The following is a 22,185-nucleotide window of genomic DNA, read 5'->3' as shown; positions in this document are numbered from 1 at the left end:
ATAAAGTCTGTTAAAAAATCATAGTTTTTAGCAAATGCAAGAGCCTCAGTTGTGAAAGAATACTAGTTTGTATAGCGTAAGTATACCAAACTTAGAATTGCAGCCGAATTGAAGGGCTCCTTTTTTTGTTTCGAGCACTGATTTAGAGTGTTTTTTACACAAATTCTGGTGCCGCAAAGACGCGCCGTAGAAGTAGAGTGATGTATGATTATAAAGCCCATCAGCCAAGATTATATCGATATTAAATTACACTTGCGACTGCAAGTGAGTTGCAATCGTGTACTTGAATTTTATCCCGTAATTAAGAGTAATGAACGTAGTGAAGACTCTTATATAACTCTTGCTGATTTTTTTTCTGAAAAAGTCTAATGACTACAGATTTGCATTCACACTTTTTGAGTTCAATTGAAATTCATCTGCTGAAAGTGACGTAAATAGCAAATTACGAACGTGGAAATGGCGCGCAAAAACGTAAACTATTTCTACGAAAGTGGAGTTAAAATTCACGATTTCCACCGGAATAAATATTTTACCTATTGATCCAGTTTTCTCTAGCTGAGTTCATGTTATCAAAAAAGGGCCAATTATAAATTGTTCTAGAAATTCTAAGAGCTTTAATGTCTTCTATTTTTTCTTTGAAATTCGAAAGTTCTATTTCCAAGAAAGTCAGTGTTTTATTTATGTTTGCGTTCATTACTCTTTTCCAATCTTCGATTAGCTATGTTTAATTTGTTCAGTTCTCAGCAGGTGAATTTAATACATCATATTCAGCATATTACTTTTGTGCAATGATCTTCTAATACCACTGTCGACGCCTTAGAGTTTTTCCAATATATACATAATAAAAAAAATAAACTGAAATTTTCTAGTATTTTTTCGACTTCGTCGCTTTCGGCTTAATTTTTGTTGGCCTACTTTTATGTTTTAGTTGTATGCTAAATACAGAGGTTTGAGCCTTCAGTAGCTTTTTGAAGGTATTTTTGAACAAAATCTTTTTTCGACTTTATGAATTAACTGTTTTTCTGCTAAGTTTGTCGAATTTAATACTCGCAGTTTTTTCTCAATAGTTAAATAACCGTCCATTCTACAGCTGTTTTCATTTGCTGGTCTAGTCGGTGTTTTTGTATCTGTCTGGAGAATATCAAATTCAGTGTAGCTTTTGTGTGTGTGGAGATTTAAGACTATATTTTGTATTTAGAAGCAAAAAAAATCGGCGTGAAAATTTTGATTTGTTGATAATTTTTTTACTTTTAATTTTTTGTGACAGTAACGTATGATGACTCTAATTTAGGACTTAATGATTTTTTTTTGTTTTCAGGAAAAAGTTTTAAAATGCTCTAATAATTACAGAAGTGCTTTCATGCATTATAATGCGTTTATGAATGCACTTAGGTATATGGGCAATTTTTTGAGATCAATTCAAGTTCACTTCCTAAAAGGTAGGCAAAATTCGCTCTCTGAATTCGAAAGCGAAAATTGCGTGAAAAAACGTGAAAGTCTTCTAGTTTCGAAAGTGGAATTCAATTTTAATTAAATCATTTAAGTGTCAATCATAAACGAGTGTCAATTGTTTTGGAAACTCAAAGAGCTGCAAAGTCAATAATTTTTTATTCTGAAAGTTTTTTCAAAAGCAATTCAGTATTTTTTCTGTGTTTACTTGCTTTCGTTGACTCTTTTCGAATTCTCTCTTGGCTAGCTATGTTGCAGATTCTGCTAATTTTCATTGAATATTTGTTGAATTTTTTGAAATTCTATATTTCAGATCCATAACTTAATTTTTTCACAGCCGCAATGATTTTTTCCCGGCCGCCGGTGGTTACTAAGAAGATAAAAACTGTTTTCTAACAATTTTAATCTGTTAGAAACTAGTTCTCGAAGCTAGCGCCTATCGTATCCGAAAATTCCTTCTTTTTCTTCCTTAGTTATTGAATCAAAAACGAAAAGACTAGAAATTGAAGTTGGAGTTAAAGCTCGCTAAGTCGAAGTTTGTAAGGATCCACTTTTTACCCTCTGCCCAAAAAAGAAACTTTAAAAAAAGTTTTATAACTTGGCTTAAATCTTCTGCGCCAGTGGTACAGCAACAGATCACTCGTAAACTATCTCCATTTTGCGCTTAAGAACCCATGTTAAAGAACGAAGTGAAGACATTTATTTATGCCGTGTGCTTTTTGTTCCGATCATTGAAAATGGGGAGGATTTTTGTTTTCGATAGTGTTTTATTTTCTTTTTCCCCATGCAAAATAAGGTACCACAAACAATCATTGGACTGAGTTGCCCGATATATCATATTCAATTCCTTTCAGTTGTGCTTCGAACGATCATATAAAAGTTCTGAAAAAATTTCCTAGTGGGTTGATATTTTTGATTCGTCCATTTTCGACTACCTGGAAGTTGATTCGTGCATTTAGACACTACCTGGAAGAGCTATTTTGAGTATTAAAAATTTTGAGAATTGAATAAAAAACAATCAAGAAACAAGGATAGCCGGTTGCTGTGCAAGTAACACAGAATGATCCGACCTGGAATCTGGTCGGATCATTCTGTGTTACTTGCACAGCAACCGGCTATCCTTGTTTCTTGATTGTTTTTTATTCAATTCTCAAAATTTTTAATACTCAAAATAGCTCTCGATTGTTGAAAGTTAAAGAGGCTTAAGGCGATATATTTGGTTTCAAATTTCGAGCTCATGGGCCAGTGTTCGACAAGTTAGCGTTTTTGCATTAGTTTTCAAAATTACATGAAACTGCTCAACAAATAAGCATTTTTTCTGCATCACTTAGCATTTAATTGTGGCAGTTTGTTAGCATATTTTATATAGCTGTTTTGGTGGATAGTGTTCGAATTCATGACGCTAAGAGGCAGGTGCGAGGATATGAGACTCACGCTGATTTAATTAGATTTGTTTTTTTTTGCGTATCAGGTCCGTTTATCAGTGTTTGCTTGTTTGTAAAATACATGCGTCTACTTAAGTGGTTTCGCTAGTTTTAATGCTAATTTTACGCGGGCGGTTGTCTCCCTACATATTTTCGCAAAGTTAACATCAATCGAGATATTTTGTTTCTCCTTTTAAACATTTTTTTAAATATTTTGTATCTTTTTTTTTGGTCTGTTTCACATGCTATAATTTTGATGTATCGCAAAAGGTGCGAACTTACGCTTTGCCTCCGTGTTATAATGCCAAATAAGAAATTTTCGCTGCTCCTCTAAAACAATGCCTCGAGGTTCCTCTGACTACTTTTCTCGTCAGATGCTCACTGTGAGTTGTTCAGACTCTTATATAGATCGTGATGTTTTGTTTTGCTTTTTTCAGGAAAAGTTTAAAGTTTTGACATTTGATTTTTTTTATTAAGCTCAGTTTTTTTCTTTGTTAAATGGAAGGCAAAATCCACTATCGAATAGCAAAAGTGATTGACTTCTAGTTTCGAAAAAGCAATTTAGCTTTCAGCTTTTCCAGCCAAATAAAAGTCTACACATTGGACCAGTTTTCTCAACTTGGGTTAATTTTATCAACATTTGGTCAATCGTAAATTGTTTTAGAAAGTCAACAAGCTACAAGGTCCTCTTTGTTGTTCAAAATTCGAAAGTTGAGATTTTTAAAATATTTTATTTCTCCTGCGTTCATTGGCCTTTCCAACTGTCTGTTGACTATGCTCAGCTTCTTGACCTGAATTTCCTTGCTTTTAAAATTTTTTAAGATAGTTTATTTTCCCCACTCGTCGATGTTGAGGTTGTTCTTACTTCTACCCATGAGTTCTTGAATTTCCTTTTTTTAAATCTAATTTGAAACATTTAAGTTTGGTAAATGAAGAATCTGTAAGAGTTGATAAACGAGGTGAGTTTTAACTTTTAGGTGGTAGTTTTTTAAATTTTCTTAAGAAGATTTTTTGCTCTTTTCATTCGTATTTACTAAATGGCTGCCAAATTAGGTTTTCTAATAATTAAAATGCAAAATGAGCAAACTTGATTGATTAACTTTTCTCAAGTTGGGTGAGATAAAAAAGTTTCAAGGATAGAGTAAATGGAAAAATGCAATATTTGCGCTAATGCAAAGTGAAATGAGATATTTTTGTTAATACTTTTTATGTGAAAGCAAGTCCTTTATAGTGTTTACAGATCTAATCATGGAAACCTGATATTTTCTGTGATGTTCTGGTTGAAACTAAATCTTACCTGTGATTTCGATTTTTTAGATTTTTGTCATTTTTTAACCAATTGAAAAATGTTTTTTTTTGCAATCGTTGTTTTCTTTTGAAAGAGCACACTAAGTTTTTTTCTTATAGCGTATCGCATGGTTCTTTAAACGTGCTCTAAAGAAGATAAAAATTTGTAGTAAATGCTTGATAAGCAAAGTTCGTAGTAGATATTTTAAGTTTTACTAGTTTTACCAAAAATTAATTTCTTTTTCGAAGCATGTGACCCATTTTTGTTGAGTTTCTTGTTAATACGGTACGCTGTTTTGCCTTTAGTTATGTTTCATGCGTCAGTTTTATAAGTATAATGAAATAGTTATTAAAAGTCATCTCTTATCGCAGCTTGGCTAGGCTCAAACAAATAAAGTGTACTCATACTTGCAGCATCTCACATGGTATAATAATTTCATTTTGGGCTAATAATCTTTTTTTTCAGATTTCAATGAAGGTGAAAGTAAAATTGAGTTTGAGTGGATAAATATTGAAAAGGCAGCTTGTTAACGAACAGCAATAACATCATGAGTTACATGAATGTGTCAATTGACATCCATTCTAACCAGCTGTTGGACTGGCTGATTGACAGGAGACACTGTAGTCGCAACTACCAGAATACTCTCTCCAGTATCAAACAAGACCTCACGCAAGCGCTACAACTGATAGACCCCGGTATGAAATATAGCTACTTGCTAAATTTTTAAGTATTTTATTTTGGAATTTTTTGTGGTTATTTTTTCTCCATCTTAAACTATTTATAACAAAGCCATACGATTATGCGTTTTCATTTTCTATATGTTAGCTTTTGTGGCATTCGACGATGCAATTAAACTGAGGCTTTCTGTTTTCTATGCGCAAGAATTTAAAATTGAAATGTATCGACTTGAGCCTCTTTGTATTTTAAATGATTTAAGCTATCCAATTATTTTAATATTAGGTTAATACGTGTAGATATTGGGTATAAGCTATTCATCCGTTTTAAGTGTCGATAAACGTATTTCAGAGTCTTTTATATGTCGTGACGATTTTTGTTTGTTTTTTTTTTAGAAAAAAGTCTTAAATTAGTTTAGGCTCAAATTTACTTTTTTGCGGTTTGACTTTCCTTTTTTTCAAGTTCAGTTCATTTATTTTGTTAAAAGGAATTTGAAATGCACTATCGAACAGCAAAAGTGTAAAGGTCTTAAAAAATTGACCGACTTCTAGTTTCAAAAATGGAATTTAATTTTCAGGTATCCCAGCAAAATTTAAAAATTTATCTATTGATCAAGTTTTTTTTCAAATAGGGTTAGTTTTATCAATAAAATGCCAATCAGAAATCGTTTTAGAAATACAAAGATTTGAGGCCATCTATTTTTGTCTTCGAAATTCGAAAATTAAGGTTTTGTCTGTTTACTTGCGTTCATTGACTCTTTTCCATCTGTCTGTTGGCTAATTATTAGGCTAATACTTTTTACAGTTGGGTGAATTACCGAGACGTTTCGGTCGAATTGTTTTAAATAGTTTAGCTATCGATCCATTTTAGTATTAGGCTAATACTTTTAACTGTAGGGCTTAAGATATTCTTCTGTTTCAATAGTAGGCTAATACCATTAACAGTTGGGTGAATTACGTTTTGAACATTTCAGAAACTCGAAAAAAGCTGGAAAAACTGACATCTCTGTGCTATTATCACATCCAGGACTTATTTGAATCTCTCCAGAAAACTGAAAATGTGGACACTAACATATTCGGTTCATATAACTCGCCAGTTCTCAAAAGTCTTTACAACGTTCTCAAATCATACGAAAAAGGCAATCTCCATTTAGCGGAATCAGCTATGGTGCTTGCTAGACTTCAAGTTTACGAAATACCATACTACCGCAAACAAATTTCCAAGCTGAAAAACACGCAATTGGATCTGGACAAGAAAATAACGGACTTGAACAAACGTTCTGAAGATGCGATGGCCAGGTATTACTCTAATTGTAAGAAGTACGGAGTAAGTGGAGGTGAGAATTTGATCCAGGAGCTAACTGATTTGACCTCTGGCTTGGGCGATTTTCTGAACGGGGTTGCGGAAAAATGTAAAGAGTTGGAAGGTGCAATTGGACTGTTTAATGGGTTCTCGGCCAAGCACAAATGGAAGAATACGGGAACGGGAGGGAAAGAGGCGGAGGAAGAGTTGAAGGTAATGAAGTATATTGTGAAGTGGGGCAATACATCGGTGCATGAGTTTGAATATGGCAGACAACAAAGTAGCAAGGGAGGCAGCAGTGGAAATGGTACGTCGATAGTGTTCCCACTTATTTTTCTAACCGCCTTCATACTGTCAAATGATATTCGATTTTGTTCCGACCATTGAAATAGGGAGGAACTTTGTATTCGGGTGTTTTATTTTTTTTTCACACAAAATCAGATACCACAATTAATCATCGGAATGGGTCGAGTGATATATAATTTTCAGTCATGATTCCAACGACATTATAAACCTTCAAAAAATTGTCCCATTATCGAGAAAAACAGGTTTAAAATTTTTGATTTTTTCCATCTAAATTCGAGCAAAAGAAGCGAGAAAGGAGGCGTACAGTAGCATATTTATGCTTAATTTAAGAAGTGCATACTATGTTTTACTCGATTAAAGTTACTTAAGTTTTTTAGCTTAATTTTGGCAATCAAAAACTTCATAGAAATTCAAAAAATTTCTGCTATAAAATTTTTTTTTAAATTTTCTTTATGGTTTGTGTTGATTTTTTTCTTCAGAAAATGTTGTCCCATTTGCCTAAATTACTATGACTGTCGAATATGCCTAAAATCTAGTTTTTCGTTCGGATCCTTTTATTGCACCACGCAGAAAAAACGAGGCTAATTTGAAAAAACTACCCTAATTTGAAAAAAAAAACGACCTAATTTGTATTTTTTAAGCCTATGGTCGTGCTTCTTGCACAGTAACCAGCTCTCCTTGTTCTTCTGTAGCTTAGAGTGATATGTCTCGGGATTTTGAATTTTTTGTGGTGTTCTCATAATGTTTTGAACTGTTTCGCTTGGATTCATTTTTAATGTGAGCTTTTGCATCGCGTTTTATTTAGAAGAATTGAACTTATTATAAGCATAGAAATTACCTTATAAAACTTAAAACAAATTTTTTTGTCTTAATGTTTATCTGTTGTTTTATCTTAATGGTATGTTTTAAGCTGATTTTTTGTCTTCAAGATATCGCTGTTTGTTCACATGGCGCGTTAAATCGTGACCAAGTTTTTGTTTCGATAGTGATATTTATTTTTAAGATTTTAGCGTAATCAAAACATTGCCCATTGATCAATCAAGTTTTCTCAAATTGAGCTAATTTTATCAAAAAATTCTCAATCATAAGTTCGCCTTGAAATTCAAAGAGCATTATGGTTATATATTCTTAAGATTTGATTAATGGTGTTCAGACTCTTATATAGGTCGTGAATACTTTTTTCAGTTTTTTCCCGAAAAGTTAAATTGCTCTAGTATTTTAGAGAAGTGCATTCGTACATATTTATGCTTTTATGAATTGATCTAGGTATAAATAGTCAACGTGGAAAAGGTGATTGACTTCTAGTTTCGACAGCGGAGTCTAATTTTCAGATTTCCCAGCGAAATAAAAACTAACTTATTGATCAAGTTTTCTCAAATTGATTAATCGGAAATTGCATTTGAAATTCAAAGATTGCTTCAAAATTGTTGTGCTTTTTACTTTGAAGTCGTAAAGTTGCGGTATTTTCGAAAAGAAGTCAGTATTTTTTTTGTTTCTTTGCGTTTTTTGACTCTTTTCAAACTGTTTTGTTGGCTATGTTGATTGTCTGTCGCTAATAATATAAAATGTTGCTTTGCTTAAAATCTCGTTTATGTTTTCGGAGCCGCAGTCCTGAAATTACGGTGAAAATTTTTTAGGAACTAGTGAGTCAGCAGTGGAAATGGTACGTCGATAGTGTTCCCACTTATTTTTCTAATCGCCTTCATACTGTCAAATGATATTCGATTTTGTTCCGACCATTGAAATAGGGAGGAACTTTGTATTCGGGTGTTTTATTTTTTTTCACACAAAATCAGATACCACAATTAATCATCGGAATGGGTCGAGTGATATATATTTTTCAGTCATGATTCCAACGACATTATAAACCTTCAAAAAATTGTCCCATTATCGAGAAAAACAGGTTTAAAATTTTTGATTTTTTCCATCTAAATTCGAGCAAAAGAAGCGAGAAAGGAGGCGTACAGTAGCATATTTATGCTTAATTTAAGAAGTGCATACTATGTTTTACTCGATTAAAGTTACTTAAGTTTTTTAGCTTAATTTTGGCAATCAAAAACTTCATAGAAATTCAAAAAATTTCTGCTATAAAATTTTTTTTTTAAATTTTCTTTATGGTTTGTGTTGATTTTTTTCTTCAGAAAATGTTGTCCCATTTGCCTAAATTACTATGACTGTCGAATATGCCTAAAATCTAGTTTTTCGTTCGGATCCTTTTATTGCACCACGCAGAAAAAACGAGGCTAATTTGAAAAAACTACCCTAATTTGAAAAAAAAACGACCTAATTTGTATTTTTTAAGCCTATGGTCGTGCTTCTTGCACAGTAACCAGCTCTCCTTGTTCTTCTGTAGCTTAGAGTGATATGTCTCGGGATTTTGAACTTTTTGTGGTGTTCTCATAATGTTTTGAACTGTTTCGCTTGGATTCATTTTTATTGTGAGCTTTTGCATCGCGTTTTATTTAGAAGAATTGAACTTATTATAAGCATAGAAATTACCTTATAAAACTTAAAACAAATTTTTTTGTCTTAATTTTTATCTGTTGTTTTATCTTAATGGTATGTTTTAAGCTGATTTTTTGTCTTCAAGATATCGCTGTTTGTTCACATGGCGCGTTAAATCGTGACCAAGTTTTTGTTTCGATAGTGATATTTATTTTTAAGATTTTAGCGTAATCAAAACATTGCCCATTGATCAATCAAGTTTTCTCAAATTGAGCTAATTTTATCAAAAAATTCTCAATCATAAGTTCGCCTTGAAATTCAAAGAGCATTATGGTTATATATTCTTAAGATTTGATTAATGGTGTTCAGACTCTTATATAGGTCGTGAATACTTTTTTCAGTTTTTTCCCGAAGAGTTAAATTGCTCTAGTATTTTAGAGAAGTGCATTCGTACATATTTATGGTTTTATGAATTGATCTAGGTATAAATAGTCAACGTGGAAAAGGTGATTGACTTCTAGTTTCGACAGCGGAGTCTAATTTTCAGATTTCCCAGCGAAATAAAAACTAACTTATTGATCAAGTTTTCTCAAATTGATTAATCGGAAATTGCATTTGAAATTCAAAGATTGCTTCAAAATTGTTGTGCTTTTTACTTTGAAGTCGTAAAGTTGCGGTATTTTCGAAAAGAAGTCAGTATTTTTTTTGTTTCTTTGCGTTTTTTGACTCTTTTCAAACTGTTTTGTTGGCTATGTTGATTGTCTGTCGCTAATAATATAAAATGTTGCTTTGCTTAAAATCTCGTTTATGTTTTCGGAGCCGCAGTCCTGAAATTACGGTGAAAATTTTTTAGGCACTAGTGAGTCAGCAGTGGAAATGGTACGTCGATAGTGTTCCCACTTATTTTTCTAACCGCCTTCATACTGTCAAATGATATTCGATTTTGTTCCGACCATTGAAATAGGGAGGAACTTTGTATTCGGGTGTTTTATTTTTTTTTCACACAAAATCAGATACCACAATTAATCATCGGAATGGGTCGAGTGATATATATTTTTCAGTCATGATTCCAACGACATTATAAACCTTCAAAAAATTGTCCCATTATCGAGAAAAACAGGTTTAAAATTTTTGATTTTTTCCATCTAAATTCGAGCAAAAGAAGAGAGAAAGGAGGCGTACAGTAGCATATTTATGCTTAATTTAAGAAGTGCATACTATGTTTTACTCGATTAAAGTTACTTAAGTTTTTTAGCTTAATTTTGGCAATCAAAAACTTCATAGAAATTCAAAAAATTTCTGCTATAAAATTTTTTTTTTAAATTTTCTTTATGGTTTGTGTTGATTTTTTTCTTCAGAAAATGTTGTCCCATTTGCCTAAATTACTATGACTGTCGAATATGCCTAAAATCTAGTTTTTCGTTCGGATCCTTTTATTGCACCACGCAGAAAAAACGAGGCTAATTTGAAAAAACTACCCTAATTTGAAAAAAAAAACGACCTAATTTGTATTTTTTAAGCCTATGGTCGTGCTTCTTGCACAGTAACCAGCTCTCCTTGTTCTTCTGTAGCTTAGAGTGATATGTCTCGGGATTTTGAACTTTTTGTGGTGTTCTCATAATGTTTTGAACTGTTTCGCTTGGATTCATTTTTATTGTGAGCTTTTGCATCGCGTTTTATTTAGAAGAATTGAACTTATTATAAGCATAGAAATTACCTTATAAAACTTAAAACAAATTTTTTTGTCTTAATTTTTATCTGTTGTTTTATCTTAATGGTATGTTTTAAGCTGATTTTTTGTCTTCAAGATATCGCTGTTTGTTCACATGGCGCGTTAAATCGTGACCAAGTTTTTGTTTCGATAGTGATATTTATTTTTAAGATTTTAGCGTAATCAAAACATTGCCCATTGATCAATCAAGTTTTCTCAAATTGAGCTAATTTTATCAAAAAATTCTCAATCATAAGTTCGCCTTGAAATTCAAAGAGCAATATGGTTATATATTCTTAAGATTTGATTAATGGTGTTCAGACTCTTATATAGGTCGTGAATACTTTTTTCAGTTTTTTCCCGAAGAGTTAAATTGCTCTAGTATTTTAGAGAAGTGCATTCGTACATATTTATGGTTTTATGAATTGATCTAGGTATAAATAGTCAACGTGGAAAAGGTGATTGACTTCTAGTTTCGACAGCGGAGTCTAATTTTCAGATTTCCCAGCGAAATAAAAACTAACTTATTGATCAAGTTTTCTCAAATTGATTAATCGGAAATTGCATTTGAAATTCAAAGATTGCTTCAAAATTGTTGTGCTTTTTACTTTGAAGTCGTAAAGTTGCGGTATTTTCGAAAAGAAGTCAGTATTTTTTTTGTTTCTTTGCGTTTTTTGACTCTTTTCAAACTGTTTTGTTGGCTATGTTGATTGTCTGTCGCTAATAATATAAAATGTTGCTTTGCTTAAAATCTCGTTTATGTTTTCGGAGCCGCAGTCCTGAAATTACGGTGAAAATTTTTTAGGAACTAGTGAGTACGAGCTTGTTAACAACGAAGATTTTCCTTCATCGCTTACAGCTGGTGACACTGACAAAACGGTGAATAATGACGGTAAAATATCCGCAGACGCTTCTAATGCCGGTGACATTCCAACAACCAAAACCGATTTGGGTGACATTGACTGGGGAATCGATGATGTAACAGGTCAAAATGACGTCATCGTTGCGTCACAAGTCGCAAATAGTGATATAGATTTCGGAGATGATGAACCAGTAGACAATTCAAACATTATTGATTTTGCAATCGAAGTAGTAGGAGATTCTGAAAATGTAGAATTTGCCAACTCCAATTTGATTGGGTCGACTGAGTGCAAGAAGAAAACGAGCTCACTTTTTGAATCACAGGAGACAAGGCTGAAGTTTCTGACCAATTTAGAGGAGCTCAAATGTTTTCTGCTCGTGCGAAAGTTGGAGTTGGAGCAATCATCCGACAGTAGTTTTATTTTTGTTCAAACCGACGAATCAATTGAACAAGTAAACAAATATTTACAAATAGCCGATGAAATTTTGCAGTCATTAACCAACCAGAAAACTCGTGATTTGCTCATAATGCTTAATGATTGCTCGCATATTGAGAAAATAGCGGAGGGTCTGTTAACTAAAAAGAAACTTTCGGCGCAACTGAAAATAAAAGCAGAGTCGTTGAAAGAAGCTTTATTTGAGGCTGCAAAGGAAGAACAGTCGTTGCGACCAATGAAAGCTAAACTGGAAGAGGATTCGAATTTTATTAGAAAGAAAATTGAAGAATCGGTATCTCAGCTATACAAGGGCAGACCTGTGTCAATTATACTGACTCAGTAAAAATGTATTAGTTGTTTTAATAAAAATGTGTACATCAATGTTAATTAGTACAGCTTCAGTTACGCCCGGAGTTAAGGTTATAATTTATTCGATGTTTAAATTGAAAATTAGAAATTTGTTTTGTACTTACACTGGTAAGTTGAAACCAGCATAAAACATGCATGATCGGGCTTGAACTGTATTCTTGAATATAGACGAGCTAACTGTATTTGCAGCTCTTACAAACTCTATTTGTCCAAAATTTAAGCCAATACTAGGGTTGAAACTTGTGAATCACAATTGCCATAAAAAGATTAGAATGTTAATAATCGATTTGAGTGTTCGCTTATTCAAGTCGCGTGGTTTCAAGCCTTGAAAGCTGTTCACTAATGCCGCCTACCATAGGACTTGCCCACTTGATATAATTAATAATATCAGGCTTAGATTTGGTTATGTTATTTTCTGGAGAGCTTACTTGATATGTACATAATATATTTAAATCACGGAAAAAATTCAGATCTCAGTGGATCACAGACAACAGAAAAAGTACAAAAAAAACTGGTCCGAATATTTTCCGACCGATGAGAGGCTGATAACCGTTTCAGAGTTCTAACGTTATTTTACTTCCAACGTTACTTAAGCAATTTTTGCCTCTCATTCTTGCTACGTTAGTCTTATTTAATTACCTTTTAATATGAAAAAGTAACAGTTAATTTGGAAAAATTTCATATTTAAAAACACAAATCAGAAACAGATTAAACTTGTAGTTCCAACAGATTAGTGAACGTGAAAGTTGTTTAGTTATTTAATAATGAAAAAAAAAACAACGAAACGAATGCAACCGTAGCAAAAGACGGTGTAATTCAATGCCGCGTTGATTTCAAAACTTGAACGATTAAAGAAATTTCAATTTAAGAGGTTTTTTCTAAAGTGAAAGGGTCGAATCTCCGAAAACTACTGGGTTTCAGATCGTATTTTAACTCATAAACAAAAACTTGAAACCGACGACATCATACAACTGCACATTCCATATTTTTCAAAAAAAAATTGAAAGTATCATTTGCAAAATCTTCGAATTCATAATCCAGCGTAATTACTAGTAATAAAAAAGTCAATTTGAAAACTTGAAACAATTGAACAATAATAAAATGACGGATAAAAACATCAGATCCAAAGAGTAGAGGCGTTGCATAGTTTTTTTAGTCCTGAAAGCGCCCCCCGTTTCCTTTCTCCATTTCCTAAATTTGCGCAAACCATTTTATAATGATAATGATCAGGCAGGATTCCATGTGCCAGAAAAAGATCTTTCAACATAACTTTTTAAAAATATACTGTCCAATACTGTTTTTAAACAAGCAAAGATTGTGTGTTTTTTTCCAACCTAAGTCGCTAATATTGTTGCGACAAATTAGGTTCATTTTGATCAACAAGCAGCTATTAAGTACAACCAATGCTTATTATCTTTACACGGACTATAATATTACAAATTGATTTTTAGCTTCAAGGTATCATGGATCTGTAGCTTAGAGTTGGGGAAGGAGACCCGCAACAGAATAAAAGGGTTCGAACCTTGGCAGGGTCGGATGTTTTAATGAACTGTTTCGTATACTAGTTAAACTGCGTCCGCTCTATAAATTGAGGCATGTTATTTGGTAAGTTTCTATTTTCAAATTGACTGGTACTGCTAATGCGTCATAATTGGCTTGCGTCACTTAGCAATTATGTAGACTCATAATTGGCGTGCGCCGTTTAAGAAATTTTGTAAACTGAAAGTTTTACTCATTCAGTTTTTCCCAGTAGTGTTATCGGTAGTATTTTTGCTTGTGTATGCGAAGTGCAACTTTGCCTCTGTGTTTAATTTATAACAAAACTGCTTGTATGAAGAAGGATATAAACGGATCAATTTTTTGCTCAAAGGCTCCAATTAGCGATTCTCAACGTATCTTTAGCCTTGCTTTAACTTGCTTTGAAGAATTTTTCCCGAAACATTACGACGCCAAACTATGCTGTGGATAGGCGCAACATTTGGTGTGTGTAAGTCTGATCCAAGAAACTGAAAAATCAAAGGAAGATCGAAAAGGAAAGATCGGAGTCCGCTAACCATTCACAAAATACACCAGTTTGGCCTCGTAATGAAAATTGTTTTTTTTGTTTAATTTTCGAGCTTCAACAAACTGATTTTTTGATCCAAACCCGTAGTATTTCAAAACTCTATATTCAGTCCAAATTTAGTTATTGAAAGCACAATATCATTTTCATGCAGCAATATGCCTTCTAAAACAAATTACTACAAAAATTTGAATTAATCTACAAGGGCCATCCTTGATATTATCCACAAAAAATGCTCTGGCAAACTGGCAAACACACTTTTCTGTCGAAATCTGTTGATGGGATCAGGAAATGAGTAGCTAATCACTCCGTATAGACAGAAACTGGGTCGTTCGTTGATGCACCTAGTAGCATACAAGGGACCCCCGTGATCCACGTGACCTATGCTGCCCCCTGGAACAATCGAATCAGTGCAGATGTTGCTTTGATGGCACCTTTTGGACGATAGAGTACACCATATTTTGTTCATTTGATGAAATTTAGAAACTTTTTAAATGTATTTAAAACCTTTTATTGATAGATCTAAGTGAACAATTTCTCACTTAAAAAAGCGTGCACACCCCATGTGAACACGACCAAAACTTAAACAGTCGGCCCAGTAGCCGATTATAATGGGGGATATGACTTCCACAGATCACGAAGTGGTTTACGACCTTTGCCAACTGTCCAGAAAGTTTTGCGAAATAGGGTCTGTTTAGTGTTTTACGGCACCAATCTGATCGATCTAAAAAGACGAACTAATTTTCAGTTTTTTGTTTTCTAAACCTGTTTTTTTGCAAAAGAAAATTCTGAATCCGCTCTTGAATAAACCAAGATGCAAGTTTTGAAATCTGATAAACTGAAAACAAGAAAACTTTTTAAAATCTAATGAAAAATCTCTGCCTGGAGCTATGAGGGGGGAGGGGGAAGTTAAAATTATTTATTAGGTAATGCAGTTGTATTCTATCGCCACCTTTCAACTCGAAATGGGTCTGCCTTTGCTATTAGGTACAGTTCTGTAAAACTAGTTGTCATCAACCGAGAAGGAAACCTATATATTTCGTTGGAAGTAGAGCCCATTCCGTAAGCTGTCAGTTCCGTTCCGATCGGTTGTCGGCTTTCGCACATGGGGATAGCGTCTTCAATTAGATCGTTAGTCATGCTGTGTCTGGTTAAGAGCAGAGCAATGTCGTTAATAGGCGCGTGATCTACAAATCCGAAGCTAAAATTGTGAGCTCTTTTAAACATTTCATGTGACAAAAATCTCAGCGTCGTTGAGAATTAGCGCTTTTTCAAATACTAGTATTCAAATCATTTTTTTAAAAAAACTTCCTGTGTTTTAAATAGAGCTTCCAGGAAATAAACAACAATTCTTACCATTGCCAAAACAAGAGTCTTGTGATTGGGAGCTAGACTTTTTTTCGTGTAAATAACTTCTCTTCGAAATCATATTTGCTTTCTTAATAAAACTTCAAAGCTTCAAGGTTAGTTGTTGTTGCCACTTAACCTGGAGGTAACGACGTCGACTGTACACCCGAAGATTAGGTATTTTAGTCACGGTCGGCCCTTGTTTTGTTTTTATTTCATTATGCATGCTATTAAAATGAGTTTCCGCCAAAATTGAATTGCAGGATTTTTGTTCCTTTTCTCGAATGTTGTCTTAAAGTTCCGTCGTCGTCCAAGTTGCCATATCGCAATTTTTGCTTAAGCTGTAAGCTATTTTTTTGTAGTTGCAAGTATGAGTGTTCTTGAACGTACTTTTAGGGGACTTTTAGGGGATAAAATCATTTACTTCTTCGGCTCAACTTGCACTTGCTCAAAGACTGTCGGCTAAGTTTATTTATCACAGGTTTTTCGTTTTGTAAGCAACTTTTCATTGAAGTTGCAAGTGCAAGTGTTGTTCAATGTAGTTTGAGTGGGGAGTTGGATCCTTTATACAAAAACATTTTGTAATATTAAAACCGTTTTTTTTATTTTGTATTTTTATTATTAGCTTTTGTTCTGAAATTTTCCCAATATAATTTTTTCGGCTGCTCTTGTGTCTGCTCAAAAATTGTCGGCTTATTTTTTCGTTTTAAGTTTTATTCTGTTGCTAATTTGATATTCAATTATTATTGCTCAAAATGAACTTCTATCGACAGTTAACGAAAACTTAATTTTCATCGACCTATTTTGTTTGTTTGTGTTGTCTCGCAAATTATTCAAGGCTCTGCTTTGCTTTTGTATTCAGATTTTGGACGTTTTTTATTAAACAAATGAGCTTAAGATTACTGTTTGAATGCGAACTTACCCATTTGCCATGTAGAAACTGTCCACAAAGAAAACATGTTTTGTCTTGTTAGGCTTCGTGAAATCCCCGGCGGAGATAGCAATAGTGGCACCTAAAAGAATACTGTAGCAAACCACTTTTTGCTCCAACTTTTGAGCAAAGTTGTGGAAAATTTGTGCTCGGGGTGAGTTTTAGTCTCTGGGCAAAATTCGATTTTTTAACTAGCTATTTATGGGGAATTTTTTCATTGTTTTCGGAGAATTTTTTTATTGTTTTCTAAACCAGCTATTTTGTCACGCAGCTGTTTGATCCGGCTCAGAAACCCGTTACGAACTGAAATGATGCTCACTAATTGTTCTCATTTTCACGGTAATTTATTTTAATTCTATCACATACTTTCAATAGCGGGTGGCAGATGATTTTTGAAAAACTCTTAAATTTTTTTTCAATTAGATCATTGTTCATAAAATATTTCATCAGTTTATTGAAATCGAGCACTACTAGATGATGGGAGCAAGTGTCGTGGTTCCGAAATTTGAAGTAAATAGAAAATAATTGAGCCCATTGTTATTTTTTTCTTCAGACAAAAATGAACTTTTTAATGAAGATTTTATGAAAATAGTTTCTTCTGCCATCTAAAAGACTTTCTTTGAAATGTTATGCGGGTTTGAAAAAACCAGTTTAGCTAAAATGGAACAAAGACCGCGCGATATTTTTTTTCTTGAATAGCGCTGGAAAGCTTAATCCGGCTTTAAAAATTTAGGACATCAAGCATTGAGATGTTGCTAGACAATGTTAGCATCCCGTACCTCTTCGCATATCGTGTGCGGTTGAAACTATCAAAAAATTTGAAAAACAGACTTTTTTCATTTTGTTAAAGTAACTCAATCAAAATTTAAAATTTTGTAAAAGGGTTACTTATGCCTTACATCTTAAGCGGCAGTAGGAACATTCATGGCTTTGTACTGATAAGATCAGTCTTTTTGTTCCGACTTTCGATACGAAAGTAACGGAATATTTGTGCTCGGGGTGGGTTTTTTTTTCTTCAGACAAATTTCGACTTTTTAACTAGCCATTTTTGACGGAATTTTTTAATATCATTCGAAAGGTATTGTTGTCCTGAGCTCAAATTTGAAAAGATATTTCACCTGTGATCATTTTTCGTAAAGTTACAGGGGTTTAAAGGTAGCCATTTTGGCCAATTTGTGACAATTAAAGCGCGATATATTTCGCGCTATTAACGCGTAAGCGGAGAGTTAATCCGTCTTAGAAATCGTTCCAAATTGGTTAAAAGAAGCTTATTTGCCATAATTGCTTTGTTACAAGGAGCAAAATCTATCCTTTTGTACTTTATATGGCGTGTGGGGGATGATTTTCATTTAAAAAAAATCACATTTTAGAAAAAATTTCATTTTGTTTTATTTCATTGAATTTTTTAATGTTATTTTTTCTCCATAAACCTTAAAAGACAGTCCGAACATTCAGGGCTTCGCCCTGATACGAACAGTCTTGTTTTTTTTTAGCATAAAATATCCGTTGATTCCCTCTCAAAGTTTCAGATGAAGCTATGTCCTGGCGCTAATAATTGTTCATCCTCTATTTGAATGAACTTTTCGAGCAGATGAGAATTAAGTCATGTCTTTATATTATTTTGCTGCTGAAATTGAAAGTTAATTCAGTTCTTTTATGCTTTTATGGAAACTAAACTCATTTTCCTGCTCCTACCCAAGTCAATCACAAAAATGACTGCTTACACCGTTTCGAAGCCTTGATTGTTCCAACTGCCGCTTACAGTTCATGAAATCGTTTTCTGTTTTAAAAATTTAATGAAACTTTCGAAAGAAGAAAAAAATTAAAATATTGATATCATTAACTTGCACAGCATCAAAAGCAAAAGAAAAAATATATATAGATTTCGCTATACTATTTAACATGAAGGACAGATATTCTGCCTCAAATAAATTTTGATCGAGTTATTAGCAGGGCTTAATCACCGCTAAGCGTTATAGAACGAAGTATATCAAGATAAACTGAGAAATTTTTGTTATCTAATAACGCTAACAAATAAAAGTCAGCTCATGATTTTACTAATTTCAAAAAGTGAAAAAAAATCATGATGAAAGTGACAAACAATAGCTTGCAATGTGCCCACTAGACAAGCATTTTACTTTTATGAGAGCGATCATTATACTTCATAAATGGCAAATGAACATTTTGAGTTCAATTCAAATCACAAACTTGAAACCGCTTACATCAAACTTTCACGTTACAAGAGTTTTCAAGGTAGTATTTCAATCTAATGTTCTCTGATGAGAACCTGGATGTCTTTTAGTGAATATGCTTCTGGCTCAGTTTAGACCTGAAACTCGCTAGTCGTAGGCCCTTATATCTGGTTTATTTAATTTTCTTGAATAAGACGGCTTTTACGGTTATCGATTTATCTAACTGTGACATGTGCCTAGATTCTCAATACCACTGTGAGACAGGCCGAAAATTCTTAGGACAGAGGACAACAAAGTGAGCTCATTCAGCAGTGTTCAATGGAAAAGCTTAAGAGGGGTTTCAGTTTACAAAAAGTAAAACGTAACCGAAATCAGGACTGGTTGAAAATTATTCACGACTAATTCTCACTAAAATTTACCAGCAAACACTTGTTTTACAAAATATAATTTCCCTCCTAAAATAAAAGTTTTTCTTGAAATTAGGCACAAGTCAAACAATTCTCAAAAATTCAAAAGAACAAAAATTTTCAGTTGAAAATCTCCTCAGTTTCAGAAGCTAATGTTGAGCGAATGTAACCACCCTACTTTTGCGCAATTTTGATCTCAATTTGTTTTTGCAACAAGACTCAAAAACAGGAACTGCGATTTTCTTGTCTTCTACGCTGAACTATTTTTTCTGAAAAACCGATTTAGGAAGCAATTTGAATAATTTTATTGACAACAAAAACAAAAATTGAGAAGGTCATAGACGTAGACAAACAGCTTGTGTACTCTTGGTAATCCATGCAAATAGAAAAAAACTTTGTCATACGGTCTTGTTCACGTTTGAAAAAATAGGACGTAAGGATTTTTTTGCATAACTAGAATGGGGTTTAAGGCAGAGAAAAACTGGCACAAAAACAATGGTGTAAAGCACTGTGAACGATTGGTTCAAGTTATAGTTATAATTCTTCAGTAAATTATTTCGAGAAGCGAAAATTTAAATTAAAAAAATACCACAATGTTGACCTAATATAAATCGGTCTGCAAAAACATGATCTTGCTCGGAAACTCTGTTGTCAACGATCGGAAATTCTGTTTTCAGCTATGACTCCCCGGTTTTTTTAAGAATGCATTGGTGTGTATGAATGGTTTTTGATGGTTAACTCAAGACTAGAAGCACCTTTTTTTTCTACGTGGTTCATAAATACACAGAACGAGACTACTTGAAGCTACAATCGAATCATCAGCAAAAAATAAAAAGAAAAACTTCAGATGATTCAGAAACTATTTGCATGTGATTTATAAATTTGAGGAAAAGTAACGGACCCACTACTGAACTGCACATGCTTCTGACAACCAATTTCAAGAATTTTCCCCAAAAACCATGCACTGAAAAACACTCCGTATTATAATTTTTAGCCATTTTCAATCACTCACTGCCTCTTCTTTATGCCATTCGATTTCCTTATAAAAGAAGTTTGTGATCTATATTACCAAATGCTTTTTTCAAATCAATGAAAAAACTACATTCGAGCAAACTTTTTCAAATTGGATACTCTCAATGATTTCTTCGGAAACAACAAAAATAGCAAAGCAGGGACGGCTACAGAGTGGTCGATTGTAGTTGAAATTTAACATAATTTTCCGGAATAATAAGAAAAGCGACGATATAGTTTTGCATCTAATTTGTTTTCATATTTTGTATGGGCAAAACAAGGGAAGCTTTTGAGCGGTTTGCAAAAGCTCCTGGATCTACTTAACAATTACCCCCCCCCCTTTGGTATCTACTTCAGAACTGCCACACCTATTAATAAAAGCAGCAAATTAGCACTGAGCTTTCTATTGAGAATAAGAATTTTGCTGCATTCTGATTGGTCGAAAATGCGTTATTTTAGTCTACTTAACAATTGCCCCCCCCCCTTTTCTTAAAGGGGGGGGGGCAATTGTTAAGTAGATCCAATCTCCTGCCTTAAGAGAAAGGTGTATCAGATAACATAGGTAGGGGCTAACACGTAGACAATCTTTTTTAAATATAGAGTGTTTATGTCAAGTTGAAGCCTTAAATGGTTGCGAACTGTTTGATGCGTTTATTCGTTTAGTTGGTTTCATGTTTTCAATCCTAACAGCGATGAACGCTTGGATCCAATAGACGAGAAAACCTCATTGAAATTATCAGCGATTTCGAAAAGTTTAGTTAATTCCTTATTTTTTTCCATAATAAGCAAAAGGATACCATTGAAGTTTTATACTTGGATCATGTTAACTATCCCCCCCCCCCCCCTATTGCAATAGGGGGGAAAAATTTAACAAGGTTTGGATGAAATTTATTGAAATGACGTCAACCAATAGGAATGCGAATTGAAATAACGTTAACCAATAGGAATGCGACAGAACACATTTCTGAGAAATACAAAACCAATCCAATTGAGCCTAAATCGTAGGGGGGGGGGGGGGGGGATTTGTATATATATTTCAACGTTTAAATTTCAAAATTTTGAAAGGCAAACATTGAGCTATGAATATAATTCTTATCTCTATTTGCGATTTTGTCTATACTTGCAATAATATAATCGCCCGTTAATTGTCCCAAATAACTTATTTACAACTTCCCCCACCTCCCCTCCCCTCCCTCGTAACTTCGCAAAACTTATCACAGGCGAGCAATTTTTTTTAAAAAAATTGCACTCGAAACATTACTACCTTTCAGATGGCAGAAAAAGGTAATTAAGTAGTCGAATCTTGTGTGGAGAACAAATATCCAGAGCACAAATATTCCGTCACTTTTTTCGAATTACAAAATAAAACAATTAACAGAGTTTTGGCCATGAAGTTTTGAATGGCCATTTTATAAGTTTTATATTAGGGTGGTTCGAAATTCGTGGCCTTATGAGTTCATGTGCTGTAAGTGAACTAACGTTACTAGAAACAGTTTGCAAGAACCAGTATTTAAGGATATGCCATGCGGTATTCTTTTTGATGCTTGCGCCTCGTATATGATACGCCTGAAAACAGGAAAAAATCTCCTTTCGTACCTCCACTATGTACTAGGCAATGTGCAGCCGTTATAACCCATCTGTGATTGATTCTGGTTCCCCCACAAAACACAGTTTGCCCACTCCTCCTAATAACTTTCACTTTTACATAAAACGCGTGGGTGGGACTAGGAAGCCCATTTATAATTGATGACCGAAGATATTTAGTAATACTCTGTGTGTAATTACTTTCATCTTCGTGGAGCGATGTAGTTTCATTGTCATTAATAGGAATAGACGCGAGTTGAGAAAAAAGAATGCAAAGAAGGCTAAGTTGACCAAAGATGGAATGATACATTGATCAAACTGATTCAGAACAAGAGTTCGGATTCACCTTTATAAGAACCACATCTAGCTTCGTGGTATTTATTG

General features: G+C 33.6%; 2 protein-coding genes across 2 annotated transcripts; one reads left to right on the top strand and one right to left on the bottom strand.

The window, feature by feature from the left end:
- Nucleotides 1-4,615: 4,615 nt before the first annotated feature.
- LOC134841389 (CDK5 regulatory subunit-associated protein 3-like) lies at nucleotides 4,616-12,504 on the top strand. Its single transcript, XM_063857344.1, has 3 exons — nucleotides 4,616-4,856; nucleotides 5,810-6,445; nucleotides 11,406-12,504. Exons 1-3 carry the CDS (start codon nucleotides 4,709-4,711, stop codon nucleotides 12,239-12,241), a joined length of 1,620 nt encoding a protein of 539 aa, XP_063713414.1. The 5' UTR covers nucleotides 4,616-4,708; the 3' UTR covers nucleotides 12,242-12,504.
- Nucleotides 12,505-14,477: 1,973 nt separating this feature from the next.
- LOC134842300 (myeloblastin-like) lies at nucleotides 14,478-22,185 on the bottom strand. Its single transcript, XM_063858573.1, has 4 exons — nucleotides 21,814-22,185; nucleotides 16,599-16,689; nucleotides 15,282-15,530; nucleotides 14,478-14,763 (listed from the first exon to the last, which is right to left on the bottom strand). Exons 1-4 carry the CDS (start codon nucleotides 22,109-22,111, stop codon nucleotides 14,523-14,525), a joined length of 879 nt encoding a protein of 292 aa, XP_063714643.1. The 5' UTR covers nucleotides 22,112-22,185; the 3' UTR covers nucleotides 14,478-14,522.

The sequence above is a fragment of the Symsagittifera roscoffensis genome, chromosome 3, assembly GCF_963678635.1.
Source record: "Symsagittifera roscoffensis chromosome 3, txSymRosc1.1, whole genome shotgun sequence".
In the NCBI taxonomy this organism is placed as follows: Eukaryota; Metazoa; Xenacoelomorpha; order Acoela; family Convolutidae; genus Symsagittifera; species Symsagittifera roscoffensis.
The sequence above is the reverse complement of the archived record's forward strand: the minus strand, read 5'-3'. Positions and strand labels throughout refer to the sequence as shown.

What these genes read in the sequence shown, in the direction of transcription:
- LOC134841389 (XM_063857344.1), top strand. Translation starts at nt 4,709, where the DNA reads ATGAGTTACATGAATGTGTCAATTGACATCCATTCTAACCAGCTGTTG. An exon ending in GCTACAACTGATAGACCCCG is followed by an intron (nt 4,857 to 5,809) that starts GTATGAAATATA and finishes TGAACATTTCAG; the next exon opens with AAACTCGAAAAAAGCTGGAA. An exon ending in GGGAGGCAGCAGTGGAAATG is followed by an intron (nt 6,446 to 11,405) that starts GTACGTCGATAG and finishes AAAATTTTTTAG; the next exon opens with GAACTAGTGAGTACGAGCTT.
- LOC134842300 (XM_063858573.1), bottom strand. Translation starts at nt 22,111, where the DNA reads ATGTATCATTCCATCTTTGGTCAACTTAGCCTTCTTTGCATTCTTTTT. An exon ending in TTGCCTAGTACATAGTGGAG is followed by an intron (nt 16,690 to 21,813) that starts GTACGAAAGGAG and finishes GTATTCTTTTAG; the next exon opens with GTGCCACTATTGCTATCTCC. An exon ending in AGTTTCTACATGGCAAATGG is followed by an intron (nt 15,531 to 16,598) that starts GTAAGTTCGCAT and finishes TCACAATTTTAG; the next exon opens with CTTCGGATTTGTAGATCACG.